General features: G+C 33.2%; 1 protein-coding gene across 1 annotated transcript in view; it reads right to left on the reverse strand.

The window, feature by feature from the left end:
• The window catches only part of STPG2 (sperm tail PG-rich repeat containing 2), a 94,202-nt gene that overhangs the window by 30,539 nt on the left and 41,282 nt on the right, over positions 1 to 22,381 (reverse strand). The window contains exon 7 of the mRNA XM_085325647.1: positions 21,748 to 21,911. Coding sequence (XP_085181773.1) covers positions 21,748 to 21,911 — 164 coding nt within the window. The remainder of the gene's footprint in view (positions 1 to 21,747; positions 21,912 to 22,381) is intronic.

Raw genomic sequence — 22,381 nt, forward strand, 5'->3', positions numbered from 1 at the left:
GGCAGAACATATAGAAATGTTTCCCATTGCCAGATTGTTACCTTAGTGCATCCAGCTGTACAACCTGCATCATGACATCCACTTACAGAAATTAATTCCACTGAATTCAGTATTGTTGTTTATCATATGATAAACAACAACTACAAAAAAATTTAATCAGACTCAGACCAAAAGAAAATATTGGTGTTTTATAATAGTAATCTGGGATTAACAAAGTAGTTTAAAAAAGTTATAGCAGCCCTTCATGCTTGCAGAAGGTAATGAAAGCTACCTTACAGTTGAATAAGTCAGAGGACTGTGGGACAAGGGAGAAGGTGGGAATGGAGACTGGTATCATGTAGAAAATTATAGGTAACGTGGTGAAGGAATGTTATTTTATATATTATATTGTGGGAAGAAAAATTTCCAGATGGACCATTTTACATCTGAAGATTCAGTAAAGACTCATTTGTTGCAAGAGGCTGCCATAAAACACCCTAGAAACTCAGGAGAAACAAACAGAACAGTCAGAGCTGAGAACTGAAGGATCAGAGACCATCTGGGGGACCTGGTTGAAAGTGCAGAAGAGGATTTTTGTGAAACCAAAATCTCATTGTAGAAGTTCAGGAGATCATGAGTGCTTTGAGACTACACTTTCAGGAGTATACAACCCAATTGTTGCTGAGAAGGAAATTTGAACTGAGATGTAAAATAAATCAGTAAATAAAAATTCCTGTGCTTAGGAAGTAAACAGTACAGATTTTTTTTTGAATTTCTGTCATTTTTTAAGCACTCTTTGAAGTCTATGTTCCTTCCAGACTTATGTCCCAGTCAAGTCTATGAAATTTTAGATTTTCATTAGTTGCTAGAGAAAGTACAACTAATTTATAATATATTGGATATACATTATATATATAGATATACAGTCTAAATATTTAACTAAACTGCCCCTTCCATGATAGATAACATTTAATAACAGCAATAGCTGTTTACCAAACTTAAGACTGAACACTCTAAAGGCACTGTACGTTAAATCCAATAAGAATTAATTTCTCTCCTACTGATCAAATATTATACTGACTCTCTAGAAGTAAACACAACATCTCTAACATAGCCCTCAAAAATTCAGTTACCCAGTCTTTGTTATACTTTGTTAGGCTTTATGAATTTACTGGAAACCATGAAGTGTAAAAATAATTAAGTTATAAAAAGTACGCAACAGCTTAACCTTGTATTTAACTCCCTTGAAACTGCATACATGCTATGCATAGTTCCTCATGCATTGTAATAAACATGGGTTGACTATTGATCCTAAATGCAGAGAGGAAATAAAGATGGAAAATATTTAAGTGACTCATATTATGGATAAAAACATTTTCTAGGTTTAAAATATTGCTCTATCTTATTCATAGCCATAGAAATCAATGAATAACAGCACTGATACCAACATCTGTTATTCTTATTGCTTATCAAGAAGAATTTCAGAAGGGTCCCTTCAGATTAATAAATTTTCACAGTAGGCTGCAAATCAAGTCATTACTTCCTGCTCAGAATGCCTCAGAGTAGCTCCACACTGACACTTATAATAAATAGGGAATAAAGCCACAAAATTGCTATTTAGCAATTCTTAGTTCCTAGGCATAGGAACAATGAACAGAAAAACAGGCACACCCTCCAGAGGAGGAAGAATTGTCTACAATTATGCCTCACATAAGGAATGTAGAACAGTTAATACTAGTTTATTAGATGCTATTTTAATCTCTCCCACCATGAAACACAAGAAGATGGAAAAAGAATCCAATAGTAACTGCCACAACATCATGCTGATTTTCATTAAGTTTGTTGAAACGGGACTCAGCATGGAATTATTAAACTGCTTTAGTGGCAAATGACTAAAATGGCTCATCTATTTATACACATCACTCTCAATCACTATTTTTTTTCGTAGCAACACCTGCTAGTGTCTGCTATAGTTAAGATTCTGTCAGCCTTTCCTCAGCAACCCAGAGTTTTTCAAGGTTTATCTTAGTGATTAAACAAAAAACAAAAAACAAAAAACAAAAAAAAAACATACAAACAAAAAGAAAAATCATCCTTTAAAATTGACAATCAAACTACTTGGAAATTGTTGTAAGAAAATAAAAATAAAGAAACCAAATAAGGTAACTGTCATCTGAATCTTTTTCCCCGAAGATCTAAAACTATCATCCACTTTTACAGGTTTCAAACTGATTTTTGCATTTTAATAACCTAGATACAAACTTRGTTTTTAAATAGTACATTTACAGAATAGGAGCTTACATATAAGCTGAATATATATTTAATTATATTACAATTACATTTACATACATATCAATATAGTAGAACTCTAGGATGTAAGCATGGAAGTGTGTTTTTCAGTGAACTTACAGTAAGAAAAGTTCAAAACCACTTTTACATCTCAAAAATCTCAGCACGTACACATATAAGTGCAAAGGAAGGTGCTTGTGAGAATGGCACTATCTGGAAAAGAAAGCAAATGCTGCTGGTGGCATCTCTACATATCTGAATGATCTGAATGACAAGCAAAAATATCACAGCACTTACATACACTCCTTATGCTCTACTGTCATAGCATCTGTACTGTGGAAATAGATTAGTCAATGTTTTAGAACTACCCAGGATTTGGTAGCTAGTTGTCTATAGCCACAGAGTAAATGTTGCCATCTGAGATAGACAGACAGTCCTCATTTACTTTAGTCAAGGCATTATTGGSATATCTTTAAAATAACAATATATGTTTTACAAAGAAGAAATCTTCCAAATCATCAGCATTTTCTTCCCTTCTTTATCATCATTCACATTTACGATGTTGCACCATGACATTTAAAAAAACCCTACTCAAGTTGCTTTAGTCAATGCTTATTCAGACAAATAGACTTAACAGCTTACTCAGCAAGGTCTGAGCAACTTCAGATCTTGAGAAATACCACACAATAAAGGAAAGAAGTCCTTACAAAGGGAAGGRAAGAAATGCAAGAAGCTCCCTTCTTTTTATGAGAAGGTTGTTTAAGCTCCAGGATGTCTCAGGTTGTTAAAAAATTGCCACGGGATGGAAGTATCCTGAGAACAGACAACTGCAAATCCTCTTCAGAAGATGAAAGCATTCAAAGACTGATTCTGATTTCACAATTCCTATGTAAAAAAAAAAATACCTGAAAACTCAGTAGTATTTAAGTATTCTGCTGAGTTACATTTTCGCACTTTCTTGTCAATTAAAAACAATTACAATTGTGTGTGATGAACCATTCATAGATTTAACACAAATATCAACATAGATATAGGTCAGTAATTCAAAAGATATGTCATGAAAGTTATTTTCCATATGCCATATTTTATACACTTTCTCCACTTCTATTTTAGCCAGATATATACTGATCGCTGTTAGAAAAGTGACACTGATTTAGATGGACTGGCCCACTGAGGGGGGAAGGTAGCAGGCTTTTTAATGATGCGAACAGGAACAGAAAGCAACTTTCACTCAAGCCAAATGTAGAGTAAATCAAAAGAAACAGATAGCGAACTGTCACAACACTGTAGGCTTTCACATACAAGCATTAAAATGTTCTCAGCGAGGTAGAATTCACAGCTGTATTCATCCTGATTTTGAGCATCCAAGATGTTTTACATCTTTTAAATGTAAAAGACCTGTGGAAGTAGTATTGCTGTAGTTGAAGGATATGAGGCAAGATTTTTAGAAAGACTAGTATCTTACCTCTTCTTATGCTGCCTAATGCAACCAAGGGGAAAAAAAAAAGACAGATACAAGCATTTCTTCAAGGAAAAGTTGTGTTAAGTCACATTATGAGAATATTTACTTACTCCAAAAAACAGAAGTGGGGTATGCTATCTGTTGATAGCAACGTATGAATTTGTTTTAAATCTTAATTCTGTACTTATCTGCTGTCAAGTGGCAATAAATGTCACTGAATAAACACCAGTCTGATTACAGACTTTTGGTGCTACAGCTTTAGTCCTTCAATAAAACYAGCCTTACTGAGTTCACATGAAATCAGTTTTCACTATAATCTGTCAGAGGATGAACAACCTCTCTCACACTGTTTCTTCTAGAAAGTCCTTATGCTTACACTATAATGCTTTTACCTTGGCAACGTCTCATTATTATCCACTGTCTGGACTGGCTCACTAGAATCTATCCAGACACTGTTGCAAGTATCAGCATGTGGTTTATGAAACAAGCAACGGCTCACAGACTCACAGCAACTGATTACTCTTTGGGTTTAAAGAAATACAATTATTCATATTTCAAACTTACTATTTATTATATAACATAGCAACATCCTGTCCATTTAATTTCTAAAAACAAGAAGTGATTAACAGCAATTCATGCAATTTTTATTTCGATCCACTATCCTAATGCCTTTCCTTAGAACTTCCTAAAGAAAACTATTTCACTACCTTCAGTTATAGTGTAGTCCTGGATGAACCAAGGAAAGTCATACTTCATTATCTTAACAATATATAAATTTGACATTTAAGTTTCAATAGCATTTTTTATATATATATATATACATATACACACGTGTGTGTGTGTGTCTGAGTGTATATAAAAACATAGATAACATTTGATGTTGACAAAAAATAACTGGAGATTTGGGCTAAAGTGCTTTCCATTCATTGTTTTCTAAAATTTTTTTGTGCTAATACTACACTGTACAAATCATTCATAAACTCCAGAAAAATGCTTGTAAGCGTTGATTACAGACATAGATGAATTTCTCTCTAATGTCTCCAAATAAGAAAGATTATACACATAGGAACTGTATGTATCATTTGTGAATAATCCTAGTATATCACAGCAGACAATTAAAACCCCACAGAATCTAATACTATCAGTTAATTCTAARTAAGCATAAATCAAAACCCACACACATTAAATACCCTGCAATAGTCAAATTGGCTGATTTTCTTACAATTTATTACTCAGTATTCTTTATTAAATATACACACTATTAGCAAAATCGGATATATCTTCCTGTTTAACTTTAAAAGACAATAATGAGTCTGTGTTGGGGTAAACTTGTATAAAATTGTAAGATGTCTACCTGAGAAGAAAAACAAATCCTTACTGCCACATACAGAGTTCAAGACTTTTTCCTCATGAAAAATATCTTTAACATTTTATGAATCAGAGCCACCACAAGCTTTGCATTTAAATGTGTGTAAATGGCAATTAATAGCAGGCAACTGCTGAGTTCAAATTGATTACTGTGTCTCATTTCACGATGGTCTCAAATTTATCTGTATAAGAATTTAAGTTCAGTAAAAAAAAAAATGACTTGCTAAGCAGCAAGATGTGACGAACTTAAGCAGCTGGATGCTAGAGGCACATGCCAAAATCTCAACGCTATAAATGTTGCAGCAGATTTTTCATAAAGACTAGCATTCATTTAAGTACAGGAAGAGATCATTTTTTTGTGCTTCTGTGTTGTGTACTGGAATTCAGATCCAAAAGGTTCTTTAAAGAGGTAGAGAGCAAAAAAAATCAGACTCAAAGTAGTGTCCAGAAATGAAAATATCATGCCTGAGCATTAGGGGATGGGGAGGACAGGAGAGAAAAGAAGGAGAGGAAGGAGTAGGACTGGAAAAAAAAACATAAAAAGGTTATTTGATTACTAATTTGAATCACATTCCATTTGATAAGACAGCTTTCCCAATTTGAACTGTCAGTTTTAGAATCATTCTGTCCCAGATGTCTTGTAACTACTTAGAAACTAGGAGTTTATGGTTTTGATCTAGATATAGCATATGAGAGTGGTAACCAGTAAGGAACACTCCTTTCACAAAGCCCCCAATAAAACCATGTTTCCAGGATTTGGGTAGTCAGCTTGCTATGAAAAAAAGATGCTTTATCCCTAACAATTGACATACTCATGTTCTACTGAAATGAGCATAAATCAAGTTATTTTTTAATGTTAATCACTGTAAAAATGACTATTTTCTCATATACAAAACAAGCATACAGTTCCCTAAAAATTTATACTCAAGTCCTGCCTTTTGTGCTCTCTTCCCTTTGAAGCCTTAAGCAGGATTAAACATTTTTTTCCTTCTCTGATTTCTGTTCAACAATATCTATCCATATACAGTTCATCCTCTCAGAGTACTGACTGAAAGAATATCTTAAAACAAGACAAACAATCTTTTGTTAAAGTAGTATATAAAGGAAGAATATTATAACACTCCAGAATCTGAAGAGGCAATAAATAGTACAAAAGATATGAAAATAAACCATCTTAACCATGTCTGAATGAAAGCAAAAAATTGGTTGGCTCCCATGACAAGCCTAAATTAGGGATCAGACTTCTCTTTCAATATTTCCTAAAGTATCCAACGACTGAGAAGGCATTCATCCACAAGTAATGTCTATTTTTAAAACAGATGTCATGTTGCATGTTGCTGAACACAATATTCCTCAACAAAGATAAGTTAGTATCTCTAAGTCACTATCTCCATTTTTACCAAAAAAAGCATTAAAACAAGTATTGAAACAATTAAATTACTAATTGTTAGAATTATTATTATTATTAGAATGGATGGATGCCACAACTGGCCAAAATAAGTAGTGTTAACTACCATTCTCTCTCGGAAACTACTCAGCAAGAACACAACCTGAGAAGGCACTCCTATAAGAAATTATCACATCTAATCTTTAAATGAAAGACTGCAGTTTATTTTAGCAGTTGTGACCAATGGTAATTGGTCACAGAAACCTTTTATTCCCTTGTAATATTCTCACAACACTCAGATACGCAGCCATTCAGGTATGTCTTGAAGCCTGTTTTATTCACCATTGACCAAGCRGACAAATTGTATTGATGTCATGGTAAGCATTCTATGCTTATAGAAGATACAGAAGTATTTAAACCATCTGTATTTCAAAAAAATCTAAGACTTTTCTATTTGTGCATGATTTGTACTTCTGACAAGGTGTTTATTAACAGCATTCTGCTTTTATCAGGAAATCCATTCCATTTTTTTTTATATCTGTAAGACTATTCATTAGAATAGTATGAATATTTTGCCAAGAAAAACAGAAGGAACAAAATTTCTGACTTTAACGAAAATGATTGTGCCTGCTCCTATCCTTCAACTAACCAGTATGATGAAGAACATTTTATGTTACTACATTTAATCTTTAAACAGAAGGCACATATAAGAACCATAAAGCCGGCATTCACAGCTAGGTAGCTACACAGAAGGTTACCTTTGTGGTCTGGACTGTAAAGGCAGCAAGGGGCTTTTGGGCTTCTGACACACTGTTGATGCAGTGTGTCAGTTAGAATTGAGTAAAAAGCGTATTTGCCACTAAMGAAATATAGGACCTGAAAGAAAGCTTCTCTTTAAGTAACATTCTCATCCCTTTGAGTCTGAAACCTCATTTTGAATTTGAAAAATTAACCTCTATAGATTAACAGCTAACTTCATAAAGCAGAATTCATCTCAAATATAAATAAAATTTACAAAGAATCTTGGTAACATTTCATGAGAGATATTCAAATCCAGGGCTTTTTTTAGTCCCCTCAATGCATTTAACAACTGCATTTTTGCAGAAGACTATCTTCAAAGACACTACTTTAAAGTTGTATAAAGATCAAATATACATACATATATATATATATAAAAAAATTTTTTTATATATATATATATAAATATATATATATTATATGTATATCTCACAAAACAAAGTTTGCTTTTTAAAAAAAAAATCATAGAGTTAACATATATAGAAACAGGATGATCTATCACACCTAATCCAAGAAGGGACGTTCTTTGCAAAAATACTTTGCAGAAATTAATTTATTACAAGATGAYGAAAATAAACGTAAAATGCTTAGAGGGTCACAGCCCCCCATTGCCATATGGTATCACAGCCTTAGATGAGCATAAAATAATAGCTAGCTATTGTAAAGTTAATGGAGTAATTTRTCTCTTAAAATGAAATTTAAAATCCCACATGAAATCATGCAAAAATTTCCAGGAGCTAAATAGCTTAGTAAGCAGAAAGCCTCAGTTGCATTTGGCTTTACTATTGTTCTAGTGCTTACAGACTGAGTGTTTTCAAAGCACTGTATTTTCAAAGAACAGCCAATATCATAAATACCAGACAATGGAAATTTTATTACCCCTAACAAAGTACTAAGTCTCAGACAGCCAATTTAAATGGCATTTTAATGGGATTTCTTTGTTTGAAGAGGCCAGGAATCCAGTTTTAATACAAAATAGCAGGGATATAGTAGATAATGCAGTTGAACTGTGCCATCCTGCAACGGGAAAGTAATTCGTAGCGAGTCATATGTTCCTCTGAGTGGAAAGCAACAGTTAAGAGTACAGCAGAAGGAGGGGGGAAGGAAGGCTAACTCACTTGTAGAAATCAGCCTGGAGTGTTTGTATCTCTTCCTTAGAAGAGACAGCCTTTTCCCCAGAGAATCACAGGAAAGGAAAGTTGAGGAAAATGCCTGGAAATGGTGGCCTGTCTTTCACTTGACTAAGAGGCTGCTTTTCAATCCCAGCTCTGAGTGTTTTGGCAGTAAACATTCACATCTGCTTCAGCACATCTCATGACATAGTTCAGTTTTAGTTTTGTGTTTATCCTTGACATGGTCACCATTACAGCTCTGGGGTAATACTTCAGTTAGGAAGCTTCCCCGCACCTCCATTTTAACTATCTGCAGCTGCTTCAGTTGGAGACATTTGCATTAAAGCATTATATTTGAACTGACACCTCCAAGGAAACCTTTTCTTTCATTGGCCTGAAGCTCCTGTCCATCTTTAACTTTGTTTCCAAGTTAAACAGATACCTCACTCAGTGTCTCTTGTTTCTCTTCCACATACGACCTTCAGAGGAGGCAATCAGAAAAACTTTAAACATTGAGAAGGCTGGTAAACTGCACTGGATGAATCCTTTGAGAGGTGCTGCAGAAACAACCTACTTTGATACTCACAAGAGACCAGGAGTTAGGCAACAGAGGAGGAAAATATCTCTAGTGAATGCCAAAAGCAGGAGATGAAATCGTCTGTCCTCATGGAAAATACAAAGACTTATCTGTCACTTGACCTACTCTTCTGGTTTATGTCAGAGTGACCTAGGTCATCACCTCTCCTCCTTCTGCAGAGCTTTGGTATTTGCTTAGTCTCTCTTCCCTCTTTTAAATGGTTGCTATTTTATCAAGTTGCAAAAGTYAGCCTTTCATTAAAAAATAAAATTAAAAATAATAAATAATAATAATAATAAATTTTAAGCACGTGGAGCCCCTCACCAGCAGATATTCAAATGAAGTCCAAATTCTCTACCATAACCTGATGTGCTGTTAAAATGCTAACTGACCAATATAGACCAATCTTCTTAGCTTGGACACTTTCTCTATCCTTTTCTATAGCCAATCAAAATCTCTTCATTACTATAATACTGTAAAGTGTATGAATTTCTTCTCATAAAATCTCCAAAACTCTCCTGGAGAATATAATGATGAGATACTGAAAATAAAACCAATTCTCTTGGAACAGAAAATATTTTCTGAAATGGTAGAAAGAACCAAAGAATTTTCTGCTGGAGAAAGATCTGCTCCCTCCTCCAAACTTAACAGTAAGAACCAGGAGACACGTACACCTGAGGAGTCCTTTCCATCTTTTTGCTCTTCTATCTATTTTTTTTTTTCCTAAGTGGGAAAAAAAACTTCCCATGAGTCTTCTCATGGGAAGAACCTCATCTCACTGGTCAGTTTGACTTGATCAACTGAAGCAGGCTGTTCTCAATCCAGTATATCGTACTTCAGCATGTCTCTGACTACACTGGAGTATGCCTTGCTGCTCAGTATACAACATTATCTCCAATATGTTAGATCCACTCCAAGTCCTTACAGGAAATAGGAAAAAGCTAGCTGTCTGAATAATTTCTTTTAACTACTTTGCCCACTTTCTTCTAGACAATAACCTTTCAAGCATCAGTGTTTACTACTAAAACAGACGGTGCTAAGAATTGAAAGTTACCTATCTCTATTGGTAAAAATTATAAATAATATAAACCATTGGTAAAGATTTATTTCTGTAAATTGAATTGATTTTAAATAAGTATCATTTGTTTTTTCAAACTAATATTCTTTTATAAACGTAAATTTATTATTTTTATTTTATTACTCTATTATACCATCAAAGTGGGTTTTTTATTAAAAATTTTTGTCTATAAGCAGGGAACAATCTAAACATTCAATAACCAATTCTGGTTCTGGAATGTTTATTGAATAAACATTCAATAGAACACCAAGTAAACCCTTTTAGCAGAAAAGCAAAGATTGAAAACTTGTCATTGTCAATTGTGAACATTTTTCTATCTTTTTAAAGTATAACTGACTACTTTTGAGTAATGAAACATCCATAAAATATTTGAAGATGGAAAAGTCATATGAAAAACAGAGCTGAAAAATCACTGTATTGCAGATTTACAGTCTGTAAATTAAAACTTTTGGTTGGCAACCTACAATTGCACAGCTAAACAAGCCTGCAAGCCTTGGTTCTTCTATTAACTGGGGCACAAAGTGTGTCCTACTTTCAATATGGCTCCAGAGTGGTTCTATTAACAATTCAGTATGAAAGCAATAATTCTGACAACATCCTAAAAATGATTTAGCCCTTAAATAGAAATGATCTAACTACTTTCACAAGATATGCATGCACAGATAACAGGAGTAGAAGCAGTCCAGTTACTAAATCACTCAAAATGCTATAGGWTTTCTATTCTCCTTAATTTTAGTATTTTGACTTTGTACATGTATTTGCATCTTGAAAATGAAAGTTTAAGTTATCTGTAATAAAACAAATCTCAGAAAGTTTAATAACATGAAAAAATAGTAACAACCCTAAAAAGCCTTAGCCTTCTTCAGAATTTTATTTACTCCCATCTTGCAAAAAAGTACATGTCACTCCCAAGGTGGTTAAAACTATCTCATATTGGAACAGGATTAACATTTTCAAAAGCATCTCTATTCATAAATCACTTCATATATTCCTAGAAGTCAAATCTTTWACATTCTACCTATGTTCTCTATCATTCTCAGCACCTCCTACAATTGCTTCCTTCCAGATTCAGGATTAAATATGGTCTTTGACACTTTGTCCCTCATACATCTGGTCTTTCAGTGATTTCTAGTACTGATTTTTSTCCCATTGCCGTTCATTACAGAACTGCACCCTGGTTCAATATTTTCACACTATTTTCTGCCCTTTATGCTTCCTATAATACAATATCAGATAACGACTACAGTAAAAATACTGCTGCTAAAATCATGCAACTTTTTGTATAACTTGTTTTCCCATCACTTGCTTCCTTCTCATCTTTCACTAAATCAGGTTCAAATTTGTTCCTGCCTTCATTTTGTTTCTTTTTCTCCAGTCCTATTCCATCCCTAACACCCTAAATGTTTACCCCCTCTATTCTTCTGAGGTTGAATCTTTTATCATGGTATTCCACACATCCAGAATATTTTATCGTTTCCTAACCAGAGGCCATTCTCTCCGTCTCCTTTAAAACCCGTTTTTCTCTTTACCTATAGTTATCAATTTTATCAACTAGCCATTGCTTTGTTTCTGATGAGCTCCATAAAGTGTTATCTAGAATATTATTTTTCTGCTTCCTAAAAAAGGATGTTTTCAAGTATTAATTGGCTTTGTTGCATCACATACTGTCATAACTTATCTTGTTAGCTCTTATAACTAAAGTAGTCATGAGATAAAGTCAAAAGAAAAGGATGAAAAATGACAACTTATTTTAAAATGCTAACCAAATCTTTCCAGAAGATTGCTCAGAAATAGTAATATAAAGTGTCAAGACATTTCTAACCAGCAGTGGGATCTCTGTTTAAATATACAAATTTCTAGATGGCTATCTCTGAAAAAGTTCTGAGCACTACGAAAGCTTTATTAGTACTGACGCACGTTTTGACAGTGATCAGTCCTACCATACTACTCAGTTACCTACCTCATGTGTTTACTTACACAGTTGCCTGAACATAGGCTTGCAGCATGAAAGGTGACATTTGAATATATGAGGATAAAAGTGAAGTTTTCAGTGATGACRAAAATATAAAATTGTATGTTATCAAAACAAGTTTACATACAAATAATATAATGCAAGTTATTTATACTGTCTGTCCCTTAAAATTAAAACTCTTTTTAATCATTCAGTTTATAGGGACTTCTAAAAGTAAAGGAATAAAAAGCAGTTTTAGATAAGGTATAACACCTTATAAGTACTTTTAGCATTTATTATCTACAATGTATATTGCAAGTCATTACTAAATCCCAYCCTTTCTTTTTTCCTGCAGTTTTAAGATATCAATGATACAGGAGGTTTTTTGGCTTTGTGAGTTTTTTATCATTTTGTTTTACAGAAAAGGAATGAAAGAGGATAGTGTAAAAGACAAATAAAAGGCATATTCCTTACCTCCCAAAAGTACATTTCCTAAAGTATCAACTACAAAATACAAAAGTTTTATGAAATACAAAAGTTTTAAATATGTATCTTCAGACTATTATGTATCTTCACATTTTGCTTTTGCTATACTGAAACAACAATAACTTTATGGATTTAAATGTTTTAATGCTTACCRAATACTTTATTTTACTATTTTGTCTTTTAATCTGAGGGGGACCAGGCGTGGGGGGAGGGGAGGAAGGAATTAATCAGTCTCAGTACATTTCAGGGGTACAGAAATCAAAAGATTAGGTAAAGGAAAGAACCAGCAAGGAGTCTCTTCTTCTCTAGAAGTAATATACTGGGAAATTAGTTTCCATGAAAGATGATATTTAATTAAGTCCTCTTCAGCAGTACTGCATATTAATAGTTTAATGGCACTCTAAAAGCAGTTTACATAATTACAGCATAATAGTGGATTAAACTTGCCAACTTTAGCTTATCTTACAGTTCATATTTAACAGTAACTTTCTTCTTATCCATGGTAGATTTTAATAACTGGATTAATTTTTAGTTTGCTAAAAACATTTTGAAAAGAACTGTCCTTGTAAATAGCTCCGAAACAGACACAGAGGTAACAGCATACATATTTCCATAGACATGCATGTATGTAGCTACTAGATGCATTAAGATTCACATATTATTCTCTTTCCACAAATCACCTTCAGTTATAAATTAGATTGTAATTATCTAACTGCATGCTAGTGGATGTAAGTATACCCTGTCATACCCAAGAAACAAGGATATGACTCAGGTTTTAGAACTGAAAATGATTCATGAAAAAATTAGCTACTGATGAAACTCGAAAGTAAAGTTTTGGCAAAGGAGAAGATGGAGATTCTGAAGCCCCATGCAAAAGAGCACTTCAGCGTGCTTAACTTCATGAGTAATCCTATTCATTTCAACTGGTCTAGCATTTTGTACTGGGCCTATGAAATTTATAAGAGCAGTTCACTATTTACTACAGTAATTCATTTCAACTGGAGAAATGAGTTTTCAGGTATACTAAYCCTCCCTTAATGGGACTTTCCCGGAAAAAACTTCCTTAAACATCATCTGAAGGGTCCCRGTTCCCAAAAACTTCTGTTCCAGCCTTCACATTTTCCTACACAAACAGATTCACTGTATCTGTTGATCTAACTAAAATAATTGTCCTCTTCCTACAGGCATGGCCTTGTATCTGATCTTAGACAAGCATAACTACTACAGTGCAATGCTATTTGCTGAGTGAAAGCCTTGCAGCTTAAATCCTATTAGCTATTATAAGATTCATCCCTACATTATATTATTGAAAAATGAACATCTTGTGACATCTTCAAAGGCCATCAGCATATAGATTTTTAAATATTATATTCTCATAATATATGCAGAGAAAACATATGTGTATTTTCAAAAGATTTCCTATCTGTTTTCTACAAAAGACAGGCTCATGCTTGAAATCAGTGATTTTACCAAATTAAAAATAGATTTAAATAGCATTTAGATATATTACAAAATAATTCTGCATTATGTTCTTTTAATTATATTTGGCATTATTTGCTCCACTGACCCTTCAGAATAACAAGAATAATTCAAAGTCTTTTATGAACTTAATCTTCTACATGCATACTAATAATGACAGGGTGAAATAATGTTCTGAAAAATTATTGCTCATCCTTTCTTAAGGAACCATGCCTCCATGAAATAATATGATAAACAATAATTTATCAATGAGGAGTAATAAAATGAATATTTATCTTATACTATCATTACTACAGCAGTTTATTTACTTAGATACTGTACTTGTTTCTGTAAACATGGTTTTGTTCATTAATATTGAACACTAATATTAAACTTATTTATACAGATCTGGTGTCCTAGGAGACAGCAGTAATACCAACACAGTGATCCACTACGTATGACCAAACACTTAATTTTCAAGCATCTGCTCATACGATGAACACACACAAATGTCTGCTGGATATGAGAAATAGCTGTCTGTTAGAGGGTGGGGTGGATGTGAGGCGGGAGAAATACTAGAACTGGCATACAGATTGAATTTTTAAACCACGGAAATATGAATATGGAAATTTGAGTACAAAATATGAAAATATGAGACAAGGAAAATATTTTTCTCATGCAGTAAAATAACACATTTTCTAATTAACAAATGAATATTCTGAAATTCTAATATTCAAAAACAGTCAAAAAAGGAAGCTAATCTTACAATTTGTTGGCTAGCACACAGATACAACAGCTAGAACAGAGAGAAAAATGCATATTTATTGGTTTATTCAGAACATACATGCCTTTCAGAATATGTGTACCTTCCAAGGAATTTCATATTTCTAAAAGTGATTTTGGTTTCTCATTTTTACACTAACAGTTAAGAGCTCAAAGCAGAAATCTGTCTCCTTGCTGGAAACTCTTTGCTTACAAATACAGTTTTCACAATTAAGAATTGACATATTTTAAGAAAAATACAGTGATGGTAGCATGCGTTTAGCCCTAATTGCAGAGCTCATATTTGATTCAAATTACCAGAGCTATCTTCATTTGCTGACCAAATATTCCAGTACTGTTGTTTATTAGAATAACTGGACAAATTAGCTCGCAATAACTATCAAAGACAGAGGTTGTTCCAGACAACGTAACAGACAGCTGAGAGATGCCAAAGTTTCCATTTCTCCAGCATGGCCTAACCTGCCATGCTGCATGTCTTCCTATTCCTCTCAGGAAGAAAACTGTTGGACCAGGTCCATAAAGTCTTCCTTAGCAACTTGAGTCTCCCATGACCTGCATGTTCACAAATCATCCAAATCCCCCAAACCTTTTCTTTCAGAGGTACCAATTGCTTCTACTAACTCCTCACAACTTGGAATCTACCCTCTCTGCCTTTTGATATTTGCTGTCCAGAACTGCTCCCTGGGACATCAAGCAGTTCCTGACAAAATAAATCAGTTAAAGTTTTTGGAAGCATTATACCAATTAACTTTGCCTGAATAATTTCTTTATATTGTATTTATCAATTTTTAAAGCAGTGCAAAATGTTTGCAGTTCAGTGACCACACCAATTTTTTTCTGTCACTCAATTAGAATAAACTTATTTATGTGTGCAGTTACAAAACTGCATACAGCTTACTTCCAAAACAATTACTACACAGAAGACTGTTTTATGTGCTATATTTCTAGAGCAAGAAGATGACACCATTAACGGTCTACTAGAACAAGAGTTGTTATTGTTGTAGGCAGCTAGGTAACATAGATGTATCATCTTCCCCATTTTTATATTATTTTGCATAAAAGGGTCCATTTTCCAGAACATATGGCTGTGATGTGACACAGACAAGATAGAAATGGAGGRATATCACCCTATTCATTTCACAGTTTCTTAAAAAAATAATAAAATCAAATGTTATTAAAGAGATCATTAATAAGGGCAAAATGATTATAACAACTTAATTCTTGGAATATATAGAAGCTTCTGATACAGAGAGAAGACTGATATCTCGTATTGTATATTATAGATGYTTAATATTAAAGTAAATTGAATTATATCTCAGATCTACCTTAGATGAAATGAGCCCTAAAAACACACTCTTTTTACTAATTGTMAAGGAGATCTAGACCACTAACTCATCGTTGGACATCTACAGCTTTAAGTTTTTCCACTTCACCTCTGCCCTAATGTCATTTGCACGGAACTTATCCAAAAAAAAAAAATTTTTATGTCAGAAACTGCAGCAAGGATTCTTAGCCTGTGCTTCATGCTAAGGAGAAAGACTTTGTTGGTTTTTGCCTTTAGCTATGACTTTCAGACTTTTTAAAAAGAAGAAATGATTGGGGGGGGGGAATCAAACTCTACTTAGAAATAGAAGTAGTGCAAGTTCTTTACTGGCTCTCACTGGCACCCTGGCTATTTCTTTTGTATTGACTTACAGGAAAGAGGAAGAATTGTGATGTTCTCTGGCCAGTTCCAGGTAGCCCTTCATTAATCAAAGACATAGATGTAAAAACTCTMAGTCTTTTTCTTGTCGAAAATTTTAGCCTCAATACCCCACTCCTAGACAATTCAAGAAGCGAAACTAGGAAGTTTTCAAAGTTACTGCAACAGCCAAGGAAAATGCAACTGCTATCTTTTGTAGTGATGGAAATAACTTTGTAGATGAAACAATCAAGCCACTCTTTCTTACTTGTACTGTCTTACTAACTTCTGGGTAAATATGGAGGATCAATTTCTTGGGGTTGCCTGAACAGCAATACCCTCTCAAAGATGACAACTCTTTCCCATAGRTTTCATAGAAGGGTGATCTGTTCCTCATATGAAAAACGTTTCCAGGAGGGCAATGAGGCCAAGCGGCATGCTACATTAAGACTAATTTCAATGTAGATGTGTACATTGCTACTGTAAATAAAAAGAGAATTTRTGATACTGCTCAAACAGTAGAATCCTGGTTACCTAAACTTGCTAAACCGTTAGCTTTTACCTCCACCTCCATACCCATTCAATATACAGCAGTTATGAAAATAATTTTCCAGAATAAATGTTGAACATTTCTAATGCTTTCTAATGCTTTACAATGCAGCTCTAACCCAAAGAAAATTGTTGTTAGCAGTAGCACTGTAATCTTCATGTGTACTACTCAATGTTTTCTTTCAAACAAGATTTCCATAGACATTCTCTTTTATCATACTCTAAATACACATCTACATAGTTACATCCCCTTCYATGGGAAACTCAAATCATTCACATGTTGCAGTTCAAATGCATACTTTTGAATGCCACATCCTTATAAGAAGTGGTATATTCTTATAGGGCCATTTAGTCAAGGTCATCTAAAGTCTGCAGATATTAAAATCCATAATAATACAATGGTACTTMAATATACTGTAACTGACTTAAAGAAACACAGCTGCAAACAAAAGCAGCACTCCAGTAGACAGCAAAACTCTCTGTTTTGATTGTACGGGCCACCTGAGTCAATGTTCAKGTAAACTGAAAACCATTACAAGAAAAACAGGAAAAAAGCATACAGCAGGTTAGGGAAACAGTAARATGAAAATGTGCAAGGCAAAGAGTTACAGAACAAATTCATAAAACAAGAAACAAACAACTTGAGCGTATCAGACATGGATAACTCATTGTATGGTGAATTTATAGGTCTCAGTCACAGGAAAAAAAAAGCTCTACAACAAACTAATAGATGAGCAATAGAACTCACCAGAAACAGATTATGCATTCCCCCAGAAAAYATACAATGCTTTCCTTACATGGTTTTAAAAAAAATAATGCTGGAAGTAAACCAGGAAATTAAAACAGATTTTACCATGCTGGCAGATAGACCAGTTTAAAATAACATTTAATTCTTTTTTTAAAAAAAAATCTTTAAAAAAATGTAAAATGATAGGGACAACACAATATAATTTCCTACCACTTTAAACTACTATGATACTTCAAGAAAAGAAGAACAAATGCAGAGATAAATAAAGAAGAATTTGGAGATGAAAGGTAAATTCCCAGCAAAGTCCAACAAGGGTAAGGTGAGAGGGGTTCCAGAGAGAGGCCCCTCAGCTCYGCTATCTGCTGCTGCCATAGCACCCAGGAAACAGGGCTCAAAGTACCAAAAGACAAGCAGGAGGCTGGAAGCAGAGAAGGCAGGGGAAATGAGATGTGGTATCCAAGTGCCAAAAAGTCTTTTAAATCTGACTAGTAGTTTAAAAAGAAAAAAAGCTGTCTCAAAACCTTACTAGGCAACAAGAGGGGGAAAAGACTAGCAATGTAGGGTGTAATGCAGAATATAAAGATGTTTCATGTATTTTAATCATCCACAACAGAACAATTTGTGTTAGAAATAAAGATAATTTTTTGAACTTGAGATAAGGAGATCTACAGAGACTGAATTGAGAGAGGCTGTAGAATGGAAGTCTTAGTAAATGCAATGCCATGCAAGAAAGTGCAACTACACAAATACAATGCTGCATTATAAATTAACTAAAGTGCTTAGGAAAAGGAACTTAGGATCATACTGTGTAAAAACCTGATCAGGGTGCAACAGTGGTAAAAAACTACAAATATTACCTAAAAAAAAAAAAATTTATTAAAACATTACATTGCAGTTTCATACATTCTACAACATGCTATTCTAACAGATATCAATGTATAAACAACACAGAAAAATCAACCCTGGACTTTAAGGGTAATTGTTTGGTTCAACTAAGCTATGATGCTCAAGAATTTGGCCCAACCAAACCATTTTCATTCAATAATTTAAAAACAATAAAGGAATTAACATGAATTATAGTGATCTGGGGAGTTTTCTTACCATAGCAACTGCTGGTCTTTTTTGTCTTGTTAGGAAGCAAGATAATGGTTTCTGCTTTTTATGTGTTTTTTCAGTACTTTTTTTGATCTGAAAATTCTAGAGCACAGAAATGTTAGTCTTCAAAAAAAATCCTTTAAAATCTTTTTTTATAGTTTTAATTCACATTAATTGTGTTGACATTAAAATTATTAATCTAAAGTCAATTTCACTGTATACTGCCAGCTTCACCTATTCTTTGTCAGGTAAGTTTTACATTATGAAGAAACACAAACTATAAAATGAAGAACAGAAATCATATTAATTGATTTTACATTGACTTAGTTGTATTTCTCATCTTGCATATTTTATAAAGAACATTTTAATTAGCAAGTTGCAAAAGTAAATGTCTACAATAATCAAAAAGAGAAAAGTCTAAAATACTGAAGACAAAATTAAAATTTTTAACATTTGTAGGTTGTTACATTTATTTAATATTATATGAACAATATCAAAATAATTTATTTGAATTTCTTTTAGAGAAAAGAGAAAACATTTCTTTCAAGTTATAATATGCATCTATATCATTCTTTATACATATATATACAATACGCATCCAAATGATATTTCAACTCAGTCCAATATTAGAAATATTTGATTTCTGAGTTTCCCTTTAAATGTTGTCAGCATCTCATTCAAGGAAGTACATCCTTAAACTGTAATTTGSATTGTTGTAACGTAAGGCTTTCAAACTCAAAAAAGGAAAACAGATCAAGAAATATTCACTGAGATGCCAATTTATCACCATAATTGAGAAAAACAAGCAGGCAGACACTTAACTATGTGTTTTCTTAAAATTTTTCAATYTCAATGGCATGTGAATATTAAATAAATTGGGATGATTTCCTGAATAAGGKTTTCAATGTACCTTTGTCTGTCTGTCTGCCTTTAGGTATACAGTACGCTATTAATACAGTAGGACTCCTAATGATCAATACCACAYGTGTAGAATTTGTCATATGAATTGGTATATGATACGCGAAGTTGCTCCTAAACACCAAAAGAAATGCAGCACAAAAAAAGAAGTCCTGCAATCAGGAGAGAAAACTTCAAGCAATTAGATTCATGAGTCTACAACTTCATAAGTTCTTCCTAAAAACTAGGATCCATGATGGCAGCAGAGCAAACAAAGTACTCTTGCGGGTTCTGACCCAGCCACAGATATACAGTTGTGGTGGTGAAAGGTGGAATTCATTTAAWAGCATGTATCTTCCCTCTGCTGAGAACATTTTTTCCAGGAACTTGCTATACAAAGATTTCAGTGAACAAGCAGTAATCCTGAGATTGCTTCATAAGAAAAATATTTTAAAATATTTAAATATTTTGAYAATATTGAATAATATTGCCCAATATTGAAATTTTGGGGTGTTAACTACAGATATTTTAATTTTGTAGGCAAGTTATTGTCTTAAAGAGATTTTCACCTTAAGGCTTATGCAGATAACTATCAGAATATATTGTCAGTCTACTTTAATCACTCAGTACAATCTTATACTTCTGTGCATATGCACATTAGTTACACGTATATGCTCTATGAAAACCTACAGAAACACTTTTCAAAATGGAGAGAGGAATCAATCTTTGCTTGCAACTGGTTTTATAGATATGGCAACATGAAATATCTTCCATGTACTGTTCCACCCTTGATTAAACAAGAGTCATCTCTAAATATATTTAGAATTAATTGCAATGATAATATATGTGAGCAGTCTGGTTTGTCTGATTAACACCTGGGGGAACACACTTATTTCCATTTTTGCAGTGCTGAGAAAAAATACATCCTGACACCTAGCCTATTTGGCAAAATGCATTCTTTCTTCTTTTATGAGGATTCTCAGATGTTCCTGTAATATATAATTACTGAATTACAAAGAATTTCCATAGCCTTTCAACTGATCACTTTATCTAATTACTGTGGTCTTCATTTTGTCCTTCTGATTTGGCCACTTTSTTCTCACAACTGTGATTTTTTTATTGGCATGTTAAATTATATCTTCATAGTTGATACTCAAATCAAAACAGATTTAAGTAGTCAAATAATAGCAATGATGACTGACGATCTTTTTTGCTATCAGTGAGAAGTTAGGGCACAAGGACTAACACTTTAACTTTATATATTTTCAAAAACAGCAGGCTATTTATGTGAAAATACAATCATATTTTGCTTTGAGCTGTGATTCAAAATAGTATAGAAGCATGGAGCTACATCAATGGAATTTTGCAATGCTTAGAATTAATCAYGTTCTTAAATGCTTCCCTTCAATAGGGGATGATTTAGAAAAGATAAGCTGCAGTAAGTCATAAAGCTCTAYGACACATTAAGCAAGCAGTGAAAAATATTTCTTTAAGAGATTGTTATTTTGAAATACAGATAGAAAAGTGGTGACAAATAGCAGAAAGATGATAAAATAAAAATTTAAGAAAGAAAACTCTCAGAACTTATTATTCTAAAAAGAATTGCTAAAGTAATTCACCAATCTCACTAATTTTTCTCAATTTGTTCCATAATAGTTGCATTACTTTCTGAAATCATACATTGTGCTTTTAATTTAAATAGCTCAGGAAAAAAAAAATCATCATTGTAATTAAAATACACTGTGCTTTGCATGACAAAGTATGTCAAAAGATTTTTTTTTTAATTTAAGCTTGCAGATTCTACAGAAGAGCAGAACACTAAATAYATTAATAAAGAAAAGTTTAGCCATATTTATTCAGGAATACTCAGTACGTCACTCTCTCTTCATTGGTTACCCCTGTTTTTCACAAGATAAAAATAATTCTTCAAAACATAYTACTCATTAGGCATATATACTTTTAGAAAAATACTAGTATAATTTTCAAAAATCTCAGCCATTTTTTTTAATCTTTCATTACTTTCTTTTTAAAAGATTTTTTTTTAATTACCTGATAATCAGCAGGACCAGGAGTACAAAATTCTTCCTTTTCATAAAGAGGTAAACATCGAGGAGTTGAAGATCCAAAAGCTACTCTCTTTGTATAGGCCAAATATATGTTTTTTAAACTTTGATTTTCAATACTATGGTTCAGAATGTTATAGAATGCAGGGCCTGAAAGAAGTCAAAACATTTCTGTAAGCCTGAAACACACTTTTTTATAACTTTGTAATGGCATACATGCTCAAAATCATTCTGTCATTCTTTTTATAACAAAATATTCTCAGTTGAAATACTGGTTRGCTAAAAAAATTTCTGTCTGTATAACAATTACAGTTACATTCCCMAAATCTATGCAGTATGAACTGTTGAACACTTTCACATTTTGTCTGGTATTTAAATAGCAGAGGAAATAAAAGTAATTTATCTGTAGATACTGCATGCAGCTTTCTACCAAGCAGGTGACTGACCACTTACAAGTAGTCAGTAACAGATCTGAAGACAACCTTGTAAGCCTTTAACAAGCCATCATAATGATTTTATTACCATGTCTAATATACATGAAAGACTTCATTGTGGGGATACAATGACCATGTAAGTGCTGAATCGGGTCTTTCAYTGTCTGAAAGCTGCCTGGAGATAAC

The sequence above is a fragment of the Rhea americana genome, unplaced genomic scaffold (genome assembly GCF_003343005.1).
Source record: "Rhea americana isolate MKP2758 unplaced genomic scaffold, rheAme1 scaffold_99, whole genome shotgun sequence".
Classification (NCBI taxonomy): Eukaryota; Metazoa; Chordata; class Aves; order Rheiformes; family Rheidae; genus Rhea; species Rhea americana.